The following is a 16,535-nucleotide window of genomic DNA, read 5'->3' as shown; positions in this document are numbered from 1 at the left end:
TGCTGCATTCACTGATTCATGGTAGCAGTACTTGCACTTGATGATCCTCAGCTAAAGGGCTATTGCAGCGGAAGGCAGGCTTCCAAATTTCCTGGGTCTGCATTCTCAGAAAAGGACAGTTAAGGCATGACTTTTTTCCCTTCTCTATATGGCCATAGATATTTGTAGTGTATCAGTTTTGAAGGGGACAGACATCAGTACGTCTCCCATTAAGTACTTAGATTACAACTACAGAGTGGCAGAATATTTCTGCCAAGGCATATCGATGGTCACAACTCCACTCAGTTTCCTTTAGTCATTTAAAAAATATTCACTTTTTGCACTTGACTCCAATGTAGGGGAAATATAGTGTGGGGGAACATTAGGCCTTGATAATGTGGCATGCCCATTCTGGACTACATGGACTTAATAAGGCACTGCCAGAAGGTTTCCCAAATCTGAGCTACAGTTCATGCTATAGTAGCTTAGGCCACTAGATCTCCACTTCTGCCCTTAACTAGTATCTAGATACTAAGACTCTTAACAGAGGGACTAGACCTTACTGTAACAATGGGTAGATGACTCTTGCATTTGTTAACTGTTTAGTTAGCCATCATCTTTCCATATTATAAGCTGCTGCCATCAGATATCAGCAAAATAGTAAATTGCTATAGTAGTCATGTTTGTAATGGACTGCAAGAGGATTCTGTTTATGCAGTTAAATGAACAGTGATGTATCTTTCTTCATGTATGGTCTAAACTTTATTCAATATAAGAGTTGTAGAGATTTTTGGTTTGGCAGCTGTTCTGTTAAATGACTTTACTGGATGTGTAATAAAGATTTAAAAGCAAAAGCAAAAAGAAAAATGAATTTTTATTCTCTACTGGTTTAAAACTGTGAGAAGCAATGCAGAATGAAGTATTATTATTTACTGATTGCTTTACTGGCTATTGAACTTTATAGAACTGAGGTTTATTAATGTCTAAATCTGTATTTTCTGTTTACCATTTGTTTCTTCTATGCTAGAACTACCCGATGTCTACATTTACTTTGAAAAACCAATTAAGTTTGGTGAAAAGAACAACCTGAGCTGTTTTGCTGTCAGATTTTTCCCACTATCCATTCAAATTACCATTCTGAAAAACAATGTTCTGCTTCCTAGTGAAATAAAATCATCTGGGGCATTGTTTGATGACAACTGGAAATTTCAGCTGCTAAAGTCTGCAGAAGTTATACCAATGGATGGAGACGTGTTTTCATGCTCGGTTGAACATGTAATTCTGAAGCAAACTAGAAATGTGACAATGGGTGAGTATTGTCAAGTAAGTTATGTAGTTAAAGACAGCAGCATATCATATATATTTTGGAATGTGAGACTCTTTAGACATATATTTTATGTGGCAATGGATTCTTTATCAGTACAAGATGTATACAATCCATATGATTTAGAAAAAAAACATTAACATTTTTTTATTATGATATTCTTCCAATCAATTACTACAACTATTTTCCTTATGAGAAATAGCTCACCTAGGTCTTTCATTCCTTCTTGTCATATGTTTTGCAGATATGGAGGGACAAATCACACCACTGGCAAACAAATGTACTGTGACAAACAGACCCCAGACCAACAACATCCAATAGATATTATGCAGTATTCCCCCAATGTACAGTTCTAATTAATCAATGGGATTCTAGATAATTGTATTTTGTCCCAAATGTAGAATGTCTCCAGTGTTCTCTTTTTTATTTCTGTAATGTTTTGTTGATCAGAATAGTGTTACCAGACCTATGGTCTATTTCTAGGAGAGACTTGATGTGGGATTTATTCTGATTAGAATTAATTTGGTAAGGAAGCTGGGAAAATTCCGATTGTCCTTTAGATAAGTGCCATGGTATCTTCAATATCCTACTGATACACCTTCAAATCAGGTAGATGAGGCCTCCTTTTAACTCATATTTTTAAAAAAGCACCCAGATCTCACCATATAACCTAACAAAATATGTCCTACTGATAGTTCTAGTTCAGAACCAAAAAGCTGCTATGACTAAGATTATGATTAGCATCTTATCAGTTCATTGTGCAGGACTACCAGAATATCCACACTGCTAACAAATGTGTTGCCATGTAGATATATAGGTTTACTATCATTGCGTCACACCAAAATTGTCCAAGTGTTCAGATTTCCGAATTAAAATATCGGAAATCACTAAAACAACTAAACTAAATGTAGAATGCAGCATTTTGGTAAAGTCGACATCTCAGAAATGTCGACTTTACCGAAAATACTACAATAATAACAAAATGCTTTTGCAGGGGGACAAGCCCCTCTGCATTCCCCACACCACCTGCTACTTATATATACAAACTCCGAGATCACACTACAGTGAGGGAAAGGGTGCATTTACGATCCCCACTATAGTGTGATCTACATTCAAAAAGTTGAAATGCACAACAGCGAATGCACACTAGCATTCACTGTTGTGCATTTCAACATTTTTTTTATTTCAAATTGTTGAATTGGGCGATCGGACATACAGAATTCGAATGAAGTCCAATCACCCTTTTGATTGCAAACCAGATATATATATGTATATATATATATATATATATATATATATATATATATATATATATATATATATATGTTAGTCACATTTAATACTATTTTAAAAAGGATCTTCCTGCAGGTAGATGTTTTGTCCAAAAGTGACACAATCATGTGGATATTTGCTATCATTGTATATAAATGGCAATAAGTATTTGCTCAGCTTCACTGGCAGTGATTTTCAATTCAAAATATAATGAAATATATTTTCTCAATTAAATAAGGCATCACCATGAACAAAGAGTTTCACAACATAAAGATATAGATAGTAAAGTCATTTAAAGAGCATATGATGAAGTATTAATTAATGGAGAAAGAAGATTGAGCTGCTATTGATAGAACAGTCCTGTTCTGTCTTCTGGAGTTTAAGTCAATCCTATTTTAGATGCCAGTCCTTTGATATTCACAGTAAACATATCTTGCTAGACATACTGCTCCAATCCAACAAACCAAGTTACAGGCTTTGCTTTAAATGTTTTCTAAGATAGGCAACATTTTGTGCCATGTTACTGCCAGTACTTATTGCATTCTAAGGTAATCTGGTATATCGCAATATATCCAGCACTGCTACACATTTCTATTTTGTTTTTACTGTATACTCCTATTGTCATAAGGTTACATTGCAGTATGCATGCTACTATCTTTCTCTGTGTATGAAATGATTTTTGTCTCAGCTTATTTTATAAGTCAGTCAGAATACATCTACTAGCACCTTATGGGACTCCAAGCAAGATGTGTCAGCCTCATCGTTATGAGCCTCACAACACTGAAAAACTAATTCAGATTTAACTGAAACTACAGTGAAGGCAGTCTGGACACAGGGGAGTTGGAATGGCACACATGAGAGAGGACTGACAAGGGCATTCTTGCTTGCATGTCTACTCGCCCAGACATCTACAAGCATGAGTAGGAGGTGCAGGACAGTAACAAGGGATAAACCCATTTCCCAAGTGTAGATGATGGTATCACTCTGAGGGCACTCAACCTTCAACCCTTAGGGAATGAATGAGTCATAGAGCACCACTCTGAGGGCACTCAAACTTCAACCCCTAGGGAATGAATGGGTCATAGAGCACCACTCTGAGGGCACTCAAACTTCAACCTCTAGGGAATGAATGGGTCATAGAGCACCACTCTGAGGGCACTCAAACTTCAACCCCTAGGGAATGAATGGGTCATAGAGCACCACTCTGAGGGCACTCAAACTTCAACCTCTAGGGAATGAATGGGTCATAGAGCACCACTCTGAGGGCACTCAAACCTCAACCCCTAGGGAATGAATGGGTCATAGAGCACCACTCTGAGGGCACTCAAACTTCAACCCCTAGGGAATGAATGGGTGGGTCATAAGGCAACACTCTGAGTGCACTCAACCTTTAACCCCTGGGGAATGAATAGGTCATAAGGCACCACTCTTAGTGCACTCACTCTTCAACCCCTAAGGAATGAATGGTACATACGGGCACCACTCTGAGTACACTCACCCTTCAAATCCTAGGGAATGAATGGGTCATAGGGCACCACTCTGGGTGCACTCACCCTTCAACCCCCAAGGAATGAATGGGCCATAGGGACTACTCTGAGTGCACTCACCCTTCAAATCCTAGGGAATGAATGGGTCATAGGGCACCACTCTGAGGGTACTCATCTTTCAACCCTTAGGGAATGAATGGGTCATAGGGCACCACTCTGAGTGGACTCAGCCTTCAACCCCAAGGGAATTAATGACCTGATTTGCCACTCAGACTCCCTGTTTTCAACCTGGTTTTTGAAATCTCCACCCCTCTTATACTCCTTAACCACTTCTAAAACAGCAAAAGACATTTTTTATAGAATTGACACCTTGTGGAATGCTTATATAAAGCATTTTTGCCATCCTTAGTTTTAGTTTCTTCACTCTTTTGCTCAAGTTTCTGGTGGTCATGCCCACATAAAACCTGGAGCGGTCTGAGCAGATAGCAATGTATATGAATCCCTTAGTATTGCAGATGAACCTTTCAGGAATTTTAATGGTGTATGATAAGTGTTCAGGGGCAATATATGGCCCTTTGTAAATAAACCTACAAATACTACAATTGTTACATTTAAACGTCCCTTTAGTTTTAGAAGTACCTTGTGTGTGGATTTTTGTGTAATCTTTCCTTAATATCATCACAGTAATGACAGAAGTTTTATTTCTGATGAAGTCTTTGAAAAAAAGTGACCATTAAATATTAACTACACTGAAAAAGTGTTTTGGTGGAGCTCTTCTGGTACATTCAGAGTTATTTGTGTTTTGGTTTTTTCATTATACTGTTCCTAAGGAAATTTCTAGACTTTTGAGTATTTAAAGTATAATATTTGCTTGTAGCCATTATTTGATATAACTTATGCACTGAGTGAGAAATCAGCCCAGGAAAATTACTGATGCCGTGATGTTTTGCACTTCATATAAAACTGATGACCAAAACATATAGGTAGCATTGATAGAATTGTATATGTAGTGTGACAATTTTTAGTATTTTGTAAAAGAAGAAGTTTCATAGGTGGCACAATAGTATAATTCAGAACGAAACAGCATTTTATGTTACAACTGTGGTGTTTTGCAACAGAAATTCACATATGACAATGTTATAAAGCTGTTTATACTAGTGGTTAAAGTAGAACACTGTGGTATTGGAAACCTGATTCTAAGCCCAAATTAGTGGCTTTAATTACTCTCCTTGTACTTGGGTGGCCATGATGGGGCAGCAGTTAGCATTGCCACCTCAGAACAAGAGGTTCTCCAGTTTGAATCTCAGCTGTGGTGCCTTCTGTGCAGAGTCTCCATGTCCTCCTAGCAGTTGCATAGGTTTTGTCCTACATCCCATCCCAAAGACATGCTGCAGGTGGATTGGACACTCTAAACTGGCCCAAGGTGAGTGTGTGCCTTCTGTGGAAGGTTGTGTGCTGGACTGGCAACTCAACACTGTAAAACTCCACTGCCAATCATTCTGCTGACTGTTGTTCCACTGTGGTGACCCCTAATGGGAAAAGCCAGAAGGAGAAGAACTGTCCTTGTCATCATATCCCCTAAAAATGAACATTGCTGATGTGATCAGTGAGAGGATCTGGTCTACATACTGGTAGGAGAACTTAAAATTGTAATTATACCCTAATTAAAAGACAATCAAACCTATACTATCAATTAGTTTTGTTTAGTTTTTATTGCTTATCGAAGTTACATGATACAATTTGTGTAACATGCAAAATATATCAGAATTAAACACTTGTCCAGAAATTCATTAATGTTCCTAGCACAAGCCTCAGTATGATAGAAAGGCCATTCTAGTGTGATGTTTCCATTTCCAATTCAGAAACACACTAGCTACGATGAGGTAAAACCTTATTACCACCCAATTTGCATGTTTCTTGAATCACAGTTACTACTGGAGCATGCAAATAATGGCTAGTGCAGACAGTGGTATCCCCTCAGATAGTATCTGAAACACAAAAACACAGACATGAACACATCCACCACAGTCCCTGTACCTGTCTCTGCTCTATGTACCCTTCTGAGGCCCCCCACCCTACAATATTTTATAGGTTCATAGGTTCATAAGTAGGTACTAGGCTATTGGCCCTAGGGCCTATATAAGCCTAGCCAAATAATGTACCCTGGCTTTCGCCACCCAAGAAAATTATTTTCCTGTGCCCCTGTTGAGCAGAGCCACAGAAGTGATCCCTGGGGTGCATTTCCCATTTCCCATCCAATCATCAAGATTTTTCTTGAACAGTGCTAATGAGGAGCTCTGTTTGACATAGATAGGTAGTCTGTTCCAGAGTATGGGAAGTCTGTGGGACAGGAATCTATCCCTCCAGCATGTTCTGTTTATTGTGGTGACAAGGTTTAGGTCCCTAGAGAGTGTAGCTCGGAGAGATTGGGATTTCTTTAAGTGGAACATGTCCAACAGCTCTGGGTATGACATAGCTTTGTATGTTAGGCAGAGATTGCCCCTGAGTAGGCGATATGCGATGGAGTAAAGCTGTAGTTTTTTGAGACGGTCTGCATAGGGCATCTGTTTGAGGCCAGTAATCCTCTTTGTGAGGTATTTCTGTGGTCTTTCCAGTTGTTGTAGATGTCTTGTGAGGTACATACCAAAAGGGGCATTGCACTCTATAATGGGTCTAATGAGTGATGAGTAGAGGGGAACAATTACCTCTTTTTTTTCTGGATGAGAATCCTTTTATGATGAGATGAGCCACGTAGAAGGATTTCCAGACTGTGGCGATGTGATTATCAAAGGAGAGACTACTGTCCACCTGTGTCACAAGGTCTCTTTTCACATTTTTGGCATTAAGTAGACTACCATCTATATGGTAATTCATGGGTACAGAGTTTTTACCAAAGGGGATGACAATACACTTTTTGGCATTGAGCTTCAGGCCATGGTTTTGACACCAGGTATCTGTCTCAGTTGTGAGGCCCTTTTGTAGTTTGTCCACATCGTTAGGAGTTTCGATTATGGCTCCTAGTTTGCAGTCATCTGCAAACTTTGTTAGCCAAAGACCTTCTGTGTTAGCCTGCACTTCAGAGAAGTAGATACCAAACAGGAGAGGACCCAGGACTGAACCCTGTGGTGCTCCACTTGTCACTGGTCTGAAGTCGGATTTGGAATCCGCTACTTTAGTGTCCTTATGGCACATATATATTAGGCCCTGGTGATCTAGTGTATCCCCCCACCCCAGATAGCCACACAATCACTCTTTTCATGTCTGTGCCATTACAGCACTCTCTGGTGTCCAGTGGTTCCCTCCATCCCTTGTTCCCCATAGTAACATTGGTACTATCATGGCAGTTAATGTATTCCCTAGTGTCTAGTGTATTCCCACCCTGGTTTCTGTAGTAATTTCGGTGGCATTATGGCACCTTAAAGTTGAGTCCCTGATGTCTAGTGTATCCTCCCACCACCAGTCCCTGTAGTAATATTTTTACTGTTATGGCACTTTAAAGTTGAATCCCAGTTGTCTAGTGTAGCCCCCCCACCTCTCAGTCCCTGTAGTAATATTGATACTTTTATGGCATTTTATGGCATTTTAAAGTTGAATCTCTAGTGTCTAGTGTAGCCCCCACCTCCTTGTCCCCATTTTGCTGTTGGTGCCATTATGGCACTTTTAAAGTATGCCCTGGTGTCTATTGGTTCACCTCTCACCTGGTTTGTGTTTGTTAGCTGTATGTGGCCTTTTGGCCAAATTAAGTACCACAACATGGTGGTGCTGGTTGTGCTGAGCTTTCTTGAATTGCTTGGCTATGTAGATGCCTTTCTGCAGACAGTTCTGGTGATGTGGCTAATTATCATATGCTTCTACCCCCAGAATGCTGCATTAGCATTCAGCACAGCCACGAGGCAGCACTTTACGATACTAAGCTCTTCATGTTGGTGGACCATGCAGCACTGATTAAGGGTACTTGCTAAATAGCAGAGAAGTACTTCGACATGTACACATTTCTATGGCTTCACAAATTCAGAAAGTGATGCATGCAATATAAGTTTACAAATTTTGAGAATATTTTAAGATCTAAGCGATAATAAATATTAAATTTGTACACATTGCATACATGCTTACTTCTTAGCATCAGTATAGTATATATGAAGCAACTGAATATTAACTGGGTACATGAGAAATTAAATACTTCCAATCTGCTATGCATACTGATAAAGCCATTCTAGTTATTTCTTCCTTTATTTACTTATTTGTTTTATTATTATTATTACTTATTTTTGTTTGTTGAATGGGAAATGTCCAGTCAAGCCGAATTCAATTTCAGTTGTGCACCAGGGAGAAATAGTCCAAAAGGAAAAACCTGAGATACCAAAGACATCAGATTTCAATACTGAGACAAATATAATAATATAAGCAAAACTGTTTTGCATAAATACACCAAACTGTCAAACAATCATACTTGCTACAGGCAACAGCGAAGTTCAGTATGAACAGAAATTTGCCAAGAAGATTATCTACAACATAGTGGTGAGTTAATCACCTTAATGCTATAGGCTAGATATTTGCATGCACATGACAGAAAAGAAAAATATTTCATCATTTCCACAATAGCTTCAAGTCATTCCATGATTACAGGAACAATTGGCTTTGCTATACCATTTAACAAAGTTTTAAAGAGAAGATTGCCAAGTGTGTGTCTTTGGACAACTCCATAATGCATCTAATATGTTGGATTTCTTTCGTATTCAGAGTGATTTTTTTTTTGTATATGGTGTTTTTCTCCTTTTGGGTACTGTAATTGCCGATTCAGACTTGGCTTAATTATCCATATCCAAAGATACAGCTTATAATACAAGAGTTATAGATTAGATAGAATGTTTACCCAGATCCTTGTTTGACTGTTAGAATGACAATAACTTAATTAGACAAATTTAGAAACAACGAATACCAAAACCAAGTAAAAATATATGAAGAGGATCACCAAAGGAACACTGCAGCACTAAATCCAGAAAATTTATTGAAAAAAGTTAAGCGCTTTCGTCAAAATCACAAGACTTCATCAGAACACTTGTGATTTTGACGAAAGCGCTTAACTTTTTTCAAAAAATTTTCTGGATTTAGTGCTGCAGTGGTGATTCTCTTCATATATTTTTATTTAATTAGACTAATATAATCCAAAGTTATTGTGGTACATTTCTTTAGTAGAAACTTCATCAGCTGAAGTAATTTTTATGGAATTTAGTACCTAAAATGTCTAGCTTTAATGCTGTGTAAGTTCTGTAAACTACATGGTGGTGTGTACATTTTATGAATTCAGCTAGTCTGCACTAGAATTTACATTTCATACAGCTCTGAGAGTAGTTTAGACATTGTAACTATTAAGAGGTGCCAAAATAAAAATGGACACAAATTCATCCCTCACCCCCCAACACACACAACACACACACACACACACACACACACACACACACACACACACACACACACACACACACACACACACACACACACACTAATTTGAGTGAGAAATGTAACACTTTCTCTACATTTTTAACTCTTAACTGCACTTTCTGTGAAACATTTTTGACTAGTGGGCATGCATTCTGATAGCACTTGCAAGGAGGATAGGAGTGACCATCAACAGCTAAGTCAATCATCGTGGGGAGAGTGTGTGAGTTAATCCACCTAGTGTTGTCCAGAACATAATATTCCCAGTACTGGCATCCTGGGCCAGACAGCATGGATGCTAAGGTTTAGTTTTGAAAATGTTTATGCACTGATAATGCAGATTTACTGAACTCATAGGTGAATGTCATGTTACTGTACATATTGCATGTCCTAGTGATGATAATGTATCTCAGCAGTAAGTTTATTAGAGACTGATTCTGCGTTTATTTATCCTTTTTTGTTGTATGCATTCTAGAGCCCAAGGAGCCTTATACTCCATATGTGGATCACAGTGGGACTATAGTGGGTGCTGCTGGGACAGTCCTTGGAATCACTGGATTATTACTGGGAATTTTTTTAATCAGGAAGCATTGCACTGACAGAGATGTTATGTAAGAAGGGTGCTAGCAGTGTTTATCTATATGTGTTTTCTTATTTGAAGCTGAAAGGACTGATTCGCCTGACTGCAAATCCATAAACCAATGGACACAGTTGTATCATAATTTCTGTTTTACATATTTTTAAAACAAATTGTTTTTTTTCTTTAATATAAGAAATGTTAAAGCTGTATTTATTTAATGTTTTTATGAAATGTTAAGCATCCTGACATAAAACATGTATCCTGACATGATTGAAAGTAGTTTTATAGAAGATGTATATGTTGTACTGAATGACACTACAGATTTTCTTTTCAAAGATTGTATGTATGTTAATAACTATAATTTGGGGAAGTTATAAAATGATTACCTCTACTCAGTATTCATGAAGGAGGAAGTGAAGAAAGGTGTATAAAACCCAGCTATAAGTTCATATCATAATGGATAAAGGTGAGGGGATAAAAATGTAACTTTGAGTGAGAGAATAGAAATGTAACTTTTAAGTGGGTTACTTGTACATGGATGAAGTGTATCCTTTTTGAATGCATTTTGTTTTAATTAAACATACTGAATGAAATGCAGTTTGAAAAGAGGAAATGGAGCTGAGATATTTCTCCAAGACTGTTAAATATTAGAATTAGAGGAATTTTTGCTTTTCTCTGGTACTTTTCACTCTTGGAGTTGGTATGTTTAAGTTAGTGAGGAGGGTATTCTTCAAAGTGCCTTCCTTCAGTAATTTTTTCCTTTAATGTGATTTATATGGGAAGACAGACTTTAATATTAGTATACTTCAATCATTCGTCATAAACCCCCTGTAAGTAAATAGATTTCGCATGGATACCGTGTATCAGGAAAATGGAAATGCAAAGAAAACAAGAAGATAGAGTTTCTAGTTATAAGCTGGAAGTCTCATGAAAGAAATGAGACACTATTATTTTACAGTGTGGTGAATGAAAGGAATAAACTTACTGACGATAAGAGAGAATGAATAATAGGAATATAATTAACTAATGTATGGTGCAATCACAACGCAGTTCTAAAGAAAATGCTGAAAAAAGGCAGAAAAGAAACAAGCCTTAAAGTAAAATGTGTAGCTCGGGTTACTACCTATTCAGTGCAAGATAAGTGATGTCCACAACCAATGCAAAGGACTGGATTTCACTTTTTTTCCAAAATAAAAGCTCATTCTTGTAAAATGGCATTTGTTTATATTGCTTCATATAATATTTAGACATTTCAGATAGAAAATAACTGATTGACAGAATTATTAAAGGAAACGTATCAACTGGTTTTCATCCTAAAAATCTCAGGAAATTTTCTATTTTTCATATTTTATGCAAGGCACAAATGCTCAAATAAGGACTGTCCTTCATAAAGGTTCAGGAGCATGCAACCTTTCCAACTAGGAGGGCCAAGATTGTGGTTCTTTAGCTAATTTGTTTTAACTCTCTGGATAAAATAGCACCATTCTTTTAGGAAGACTATGAAATTTCAGAGGCTGTAATATGGATACCTGCATTTGGTAACATCATACTGCTACCATATAAATGTATTTATAACATACCACACTTTAAAAGCACAGCACCTAGAGAGTAATCAACACTTACACCATGCATCAGGATGTGAACAATTACATATGTTTCCCAAAGGTATTATTTCCATCTGGGAATTTGTCAAATAAAATGACAAAGTACTGCACCAGCATGTCAACATATACCTTTTCTAGCACAAAGGCTCTAATACAAAAATATTTATATTTAACAGATGGTTGGCTCTATATTTTAGGAAGCTTCTAATGACACAAAGGTAGCACTCAGAGTATTTATCTTTGTGTCATATAATTAAATATGCAGCATATCCTGAATATTCTTTGAGACCAAATACAAATTATGTTAAGACTAAAGTGGATTCACTACAAGCACATGAGTCCCAAAAACTCAAATACCACTATCTTGCAGTGAGGTTCTCGGATGTATTGTAGCTCACATCACCAGCCACTCATGTGCGAGACATGTCTGACTGAGGTACAGTAGTCATGTGACCAGCCACTCATGTGCAAGACATGTCTGACTGAGGTGCAGCAGCCATGTGACCAGCCACTAATGTGTGAGACATGTCTGACTGAGGTGCAGCAGCCATGTGACCAGCCACTCATGTGTGAGACATGTCTGACTGAAGCATACCTCCCAACCATACCAAATTACTTGCTTTTTATTCAGTTTTGGGGTCCAAATGAAGGGGTGTCATGATTCCCGAGTGGCACCCCTTCATTTCTGATTTTTTTCCCTTTGTTTTTTCAATTTTTGCGCTGTCAGCAATGATGTCATCATGTGCGTGATGATGTCAGTGCCATCAGGGCTACCAGCCAGTCAGAATTGAGCTGAAGGAGCTTCACATCCTGCATTCATCATTTATGGCTGGCGGGAACAGGAACAGAGTTCTATATGCGAGAGAATGCAACAGAGTTTTATGGTGGATACTTGTTTATGTGGGAAGGAACAGAGTTTTATATGCGAGAGAGAGTTTTATGGATACTTGTTTATGTGAATGGGACTAAATTCCAACTGGCCGTCACAAATGCTTTATGGAAAGAGCTAATGGAAATGCGGGTGCTTTATGGAGAAAGAACTAAGTAAGGTAACTGGCGTAAGGTGTGTGTGTGTGTGTGTGTGTGTGTGTGTGTGTAAATGTCCCCCATTCAATATACCTGGGGGCTAGAGTTACTCAGGCTCAAACCCTGCACCTTCAGTACAGGGTAAAAAGAGCCTAAAGTCCCTAGCCACCACCACTTGTGAGCTTTGCCTAGGTTTTTTGTGCTAAGAGTTGAGAGCTATAGTGAGAAGTGAATTTGTATTCCCCCAGGTATTTTCTGCTAAGAGTTGAGAGCTATAGTGACAACTGATTTTGTATTCCCCAGGTTTTGTGTGCTAAGAGTTGAGAGCTATAGTGAGAACTAAATTTGTAGTCCCCCATTATTGGCTTTGTTTGTCCAGGTTTTTTGTGCTAAGAGGTTGAGCACTGTGGTGAGAAGTGAGAAATGAATTAACTAAATGATAGCCAGCAAGTTTCAGTCTTTCTATTTTTCAGGAAGCTGCTGATTTAGCATAGTGGTATCTTGTTCTGACTGTAGTGCATAGGGTCCTAGGTTCAAGACTTACTAGTGAAATGCATGGTGGTAACACACCATTTTATTCTAGCAACTTTACAAAATTATACAAGCAATGTTTAAAATGTGTCCCTGGTTTTTGACCCCCCCAAAAAAAAAATGAAATTGAAAATGTGTGAGAAGCTGTGCAAGATGCCTATGGCTTACACTGTTGCCATTCAATTTATAGTGTGGGTGTGGAAGTTCATAGGTTCATAGATAGGTACTAGGCTATCAGCCCTGGGGCCTATACAAACCCAGCCAAAAAGGTACCCTGGCTTTTGCCACCCAAGAAAATTATTTTCCTGTGCCACTGTCGAGCAGAGCCACAGAAGTGATCCCCCAGGGTGAATTTCCTATTTCCCATCCAATCATCAAGATTTTTCTTGAAGAGTGCTAATGAGGAGCTTTGTTTGATATAGATAGGTAGTTCATTCCAGAGTATGAGAAGTCTCTGGGACAGGAATCTATCCCTCCGGCATGTTCTGTTTATTGTGGTGACAAGGTTTAGGTCCCTAGAGCATGTAGCTCAGAAGGATTGGGATTTCTTTAAGTGGAGCATGTCCAACAGCTCTGGGCTTGACATAGCTTTGTATGTTAGGCAGAGATCATCTCTGAGTAGGCGATATGCGACGGAGTAAAGCTGGAGTTTTTTGAGACGGTCTGTGTAGGGCATCTGTTTGAGGCCAGTAATCCTCTTTGTGATCTATTTCTGCGGCCTTTCCAGTTGTTGTAGATGTCTTGTGAGGTACATACCAAAAGGGGCATTGCACTCTATAATGGGTCTAATGAGTGATGAGTAGAGGGGAACAATGACCTCTTTTTTTCTGGATAAGAAACCTTTTGTGATAAGGTGCGCCATGTAGAAGGATTTCCTGACTACTGTGACAATGTGATTATCAAAGGAGAGACTACTGTCCACCTGTGTCCCAAGGTCTCTTATCACAATTTCGGTGTTAAGTATACTACCGCCTATGTTGTAGTTCATGGGTACAAAGTTTTTACCAAAGGGGATGACAATGCACTTTTTGGTATTGACCTTGAGGTCATGGCTTTGACACCAGGCATCTGTCTCAATGAGGCCCTTTTGTAGGATGTTCACATTGTTAGGAGTTTCGATTATGGCTCCTAGTTTGCAGTCATCTGCGAACTTCATTAACCAAAGACCTTCTGTGTTAGCCTGTACTTTAGTGAAGTAGATACCAAACAGGAGAGGACCCAGGACTGAACCCTGTGGTACTCCACTTGTCACTGGTCTGAAGTCGTATTTGGAGTCTGCTACTTTCACAGTGTGGGTTCTGTCAGTGAGCCAGTTGGCAACCCATGTTGTGATATAGGGATTTATACATAGTTTAGTGAGTTTATCTTTAATTCCAGAGTGGGGGATGGTGTCAAAAGCCTTGGCAAGACCTAGATAGGCTGTGTGAATAACCTTACCTTTGTCTACGGCTTTGGTGACTGCTTCAAAGAAGTCTATCAGGTTTAGGAGACATGATCTGCCTTTTACAAACCCGAACTGGGTGGGGTCCAGAGTTTGGAGATTACCATTGTCTTTGTTTATAAGTTCCTTGCAGACCAGGCTCGTCAGGCTAATGGGGCGGTAGTTCCCGGGGTCCGTGGTGGCACCCCCCTTGTGGAGTGGAATAACCATCGCTGTGTGCCATTCATCAGGCACAAAGTCTGAGGTGAGACTATGATTGAACATGGTACTTAGGTGGGGTGCCAGTTTGTTCTGTCATTCATATAGAACGCAGCCTGGGATGTTGTCTGGTCCCATGGATGCTGTGTTCTTGGCTTTGGAGAGAGAGTTTTTAACTGTGCAGCTGTGATTACAGGAACTTTGCATCTTCCAGTATAGAGATGGGCTCTTTAATGGGTGAGGGGGGGGGGTAAAGTTAGCACTGAACCTATCTGCCAGGATGTTGGCAATATCAGTTGGGTCTGTATAGTTAGTGCCATAATGCTGTAACTCAGAGCAGATCTGAGTGTTGCAATTGAGATTCTTGACATAGCTATAGAATGCATTGTGGTTGTCTTTAGAATCAGTGGCGATTTTGTTTTCATAACTAGATTTGGAGGATTTTATCAGGGATCGCAGCTTCTTACTGAGGCTGACCATGGAGCTCCTCCACTCATGGAATTTTACTCTCTTTTGCAACAGTTTCTTCCTTCTGTTGTACAGTTTGTTTATGGCAGGGGACCACCAGATTGTCTTCCTTTTTTTGGAGGATAGTGTCTTGGTTCTGTTTGGGATAGCACGATCCATGCACTCATGTAAGTGCTTATAAAGTGCAATTGTGTAAGATTCAGTAGTCGTAACTGTATTGTCCATCTGCATGGGTATCATGTTGTTCACCACTTCTGTCTTAAGAAGCATGAAGTTGGCTTTGGAGAAATTTTTTACCATGGTTTCCTTAATGGGGGGTGGGAGCAGGATTTTGATATCTAGGGTAATTAGCTTATGGTCAGATCGGACCAATGAGGCTTTGACTTCAGGTATGGAACACCGGTCACTCATGTTGGTAATGACTAGATCTAGGATATTGTTGCCCCTGGTGGGGGTGTGGATAAGTTGATCCAGGGCATTGGAGTTTATGAATTCCAGAAAGTATTGAGCGAAGGATTTGGTACATGAGTAGTTTTCCCAGTTAATGGTGGGGTAATTCAAATCGCCCATTATTAGGGTGTTTGGTTGAACCCTAATATTTTCCAGTACATCAAGAAAAGAGGAGTGGGAATCCTGGGGCATGGTGGGTGATCTGTAGCAAGCTACAGTTTGGATTGCAGTTTTGCCCAGAGTTAGTTGCCCTTGGATAACCTCGGCTGCATTATGCTGAGCAACTAGCCTGGAGGTGTGGATATCCTTAATGAATATGGACACACCTCCACCTTTGGTGTTCCGGTCCAGGTTACATGGCCTCAAAGTGTGGTATGAGTTATAGCCTGGTAGTGCAGGTGTGCTCTCTGGAGCCTTGAACCAGGTCTCAGTCACTGCACAGATATTGATGTTCTCCATTTTAAGGAGTGCCTCAAGTGAGTGCATTTTGAGATTTAGACTTCTAGCATTGAGTAGCATTACCCTCAGTTTTTGCTTGCCTGTTCCTGTTATGGTGGTGAATTTGTCATTTGAACCTTGCCTAAGAAAGGCACTATAGGGGCTTTTATGATGGAAAATGTTCTGAATTGGGCAGTTTTGGCATTATTGGTTCATGCATTTTGTTTCATTGCCTACAGTACAGTCTACTGGAAAAATGTTTAAACAATAAATTTAAAATGTACTCTAACAAGTGTGT

General features: G+C 39.1%; 1 protein-coding gene across 1 annotated transcript in view; it reads left to right on the top strand.

Moving 5' to 3' along the window:
• Positions 1–11,293, top strand: part of LOC122811578 (H-2 class II histocompatibility antigen, A-U alpha chain-like) — a 60,793-nt gene extending 49,500 nt beyond the window's left edge. Inside the window, exons 3-4 of the mRNA XM_044083507.1 lie at positions 1,007–1,288; positions 9,977–11,293. Coding sequence (XP_043939442.1) covers positions 1,007–1,288; positions 9,977–10,116 — 422 coding nt within the window. The 3' untranslated portion in view covers positions 10,117–11,293. The remainder of the gene's footprint in view (positions 1–1,006; positions 1,289–9,976) is intronic.
• Positions 11,294–16,535: the final 5,242 nt, after the last annotated feature.

The sequence above is a fragment of the Protopterus annectens genome, chromosome 9.part0 (assembly GCF_019279795.1).
Source record: "Protopterus annectens isolate FY-2018-M chromosome 9.part0, PAN1.0, whole genome shotgun sequence".
Classification (NCBI taxonomy): Eukaryota; Metazoa; Chordata; order Ceratodontiformes; family Protopteridae; genus Protopterus; species Protopterus annectens.
The sequence above is the reverse complement of the archived record's forward strand: the minus strand, read 5'-3'. Positions and strand labels throughout refer to the sequence as shown.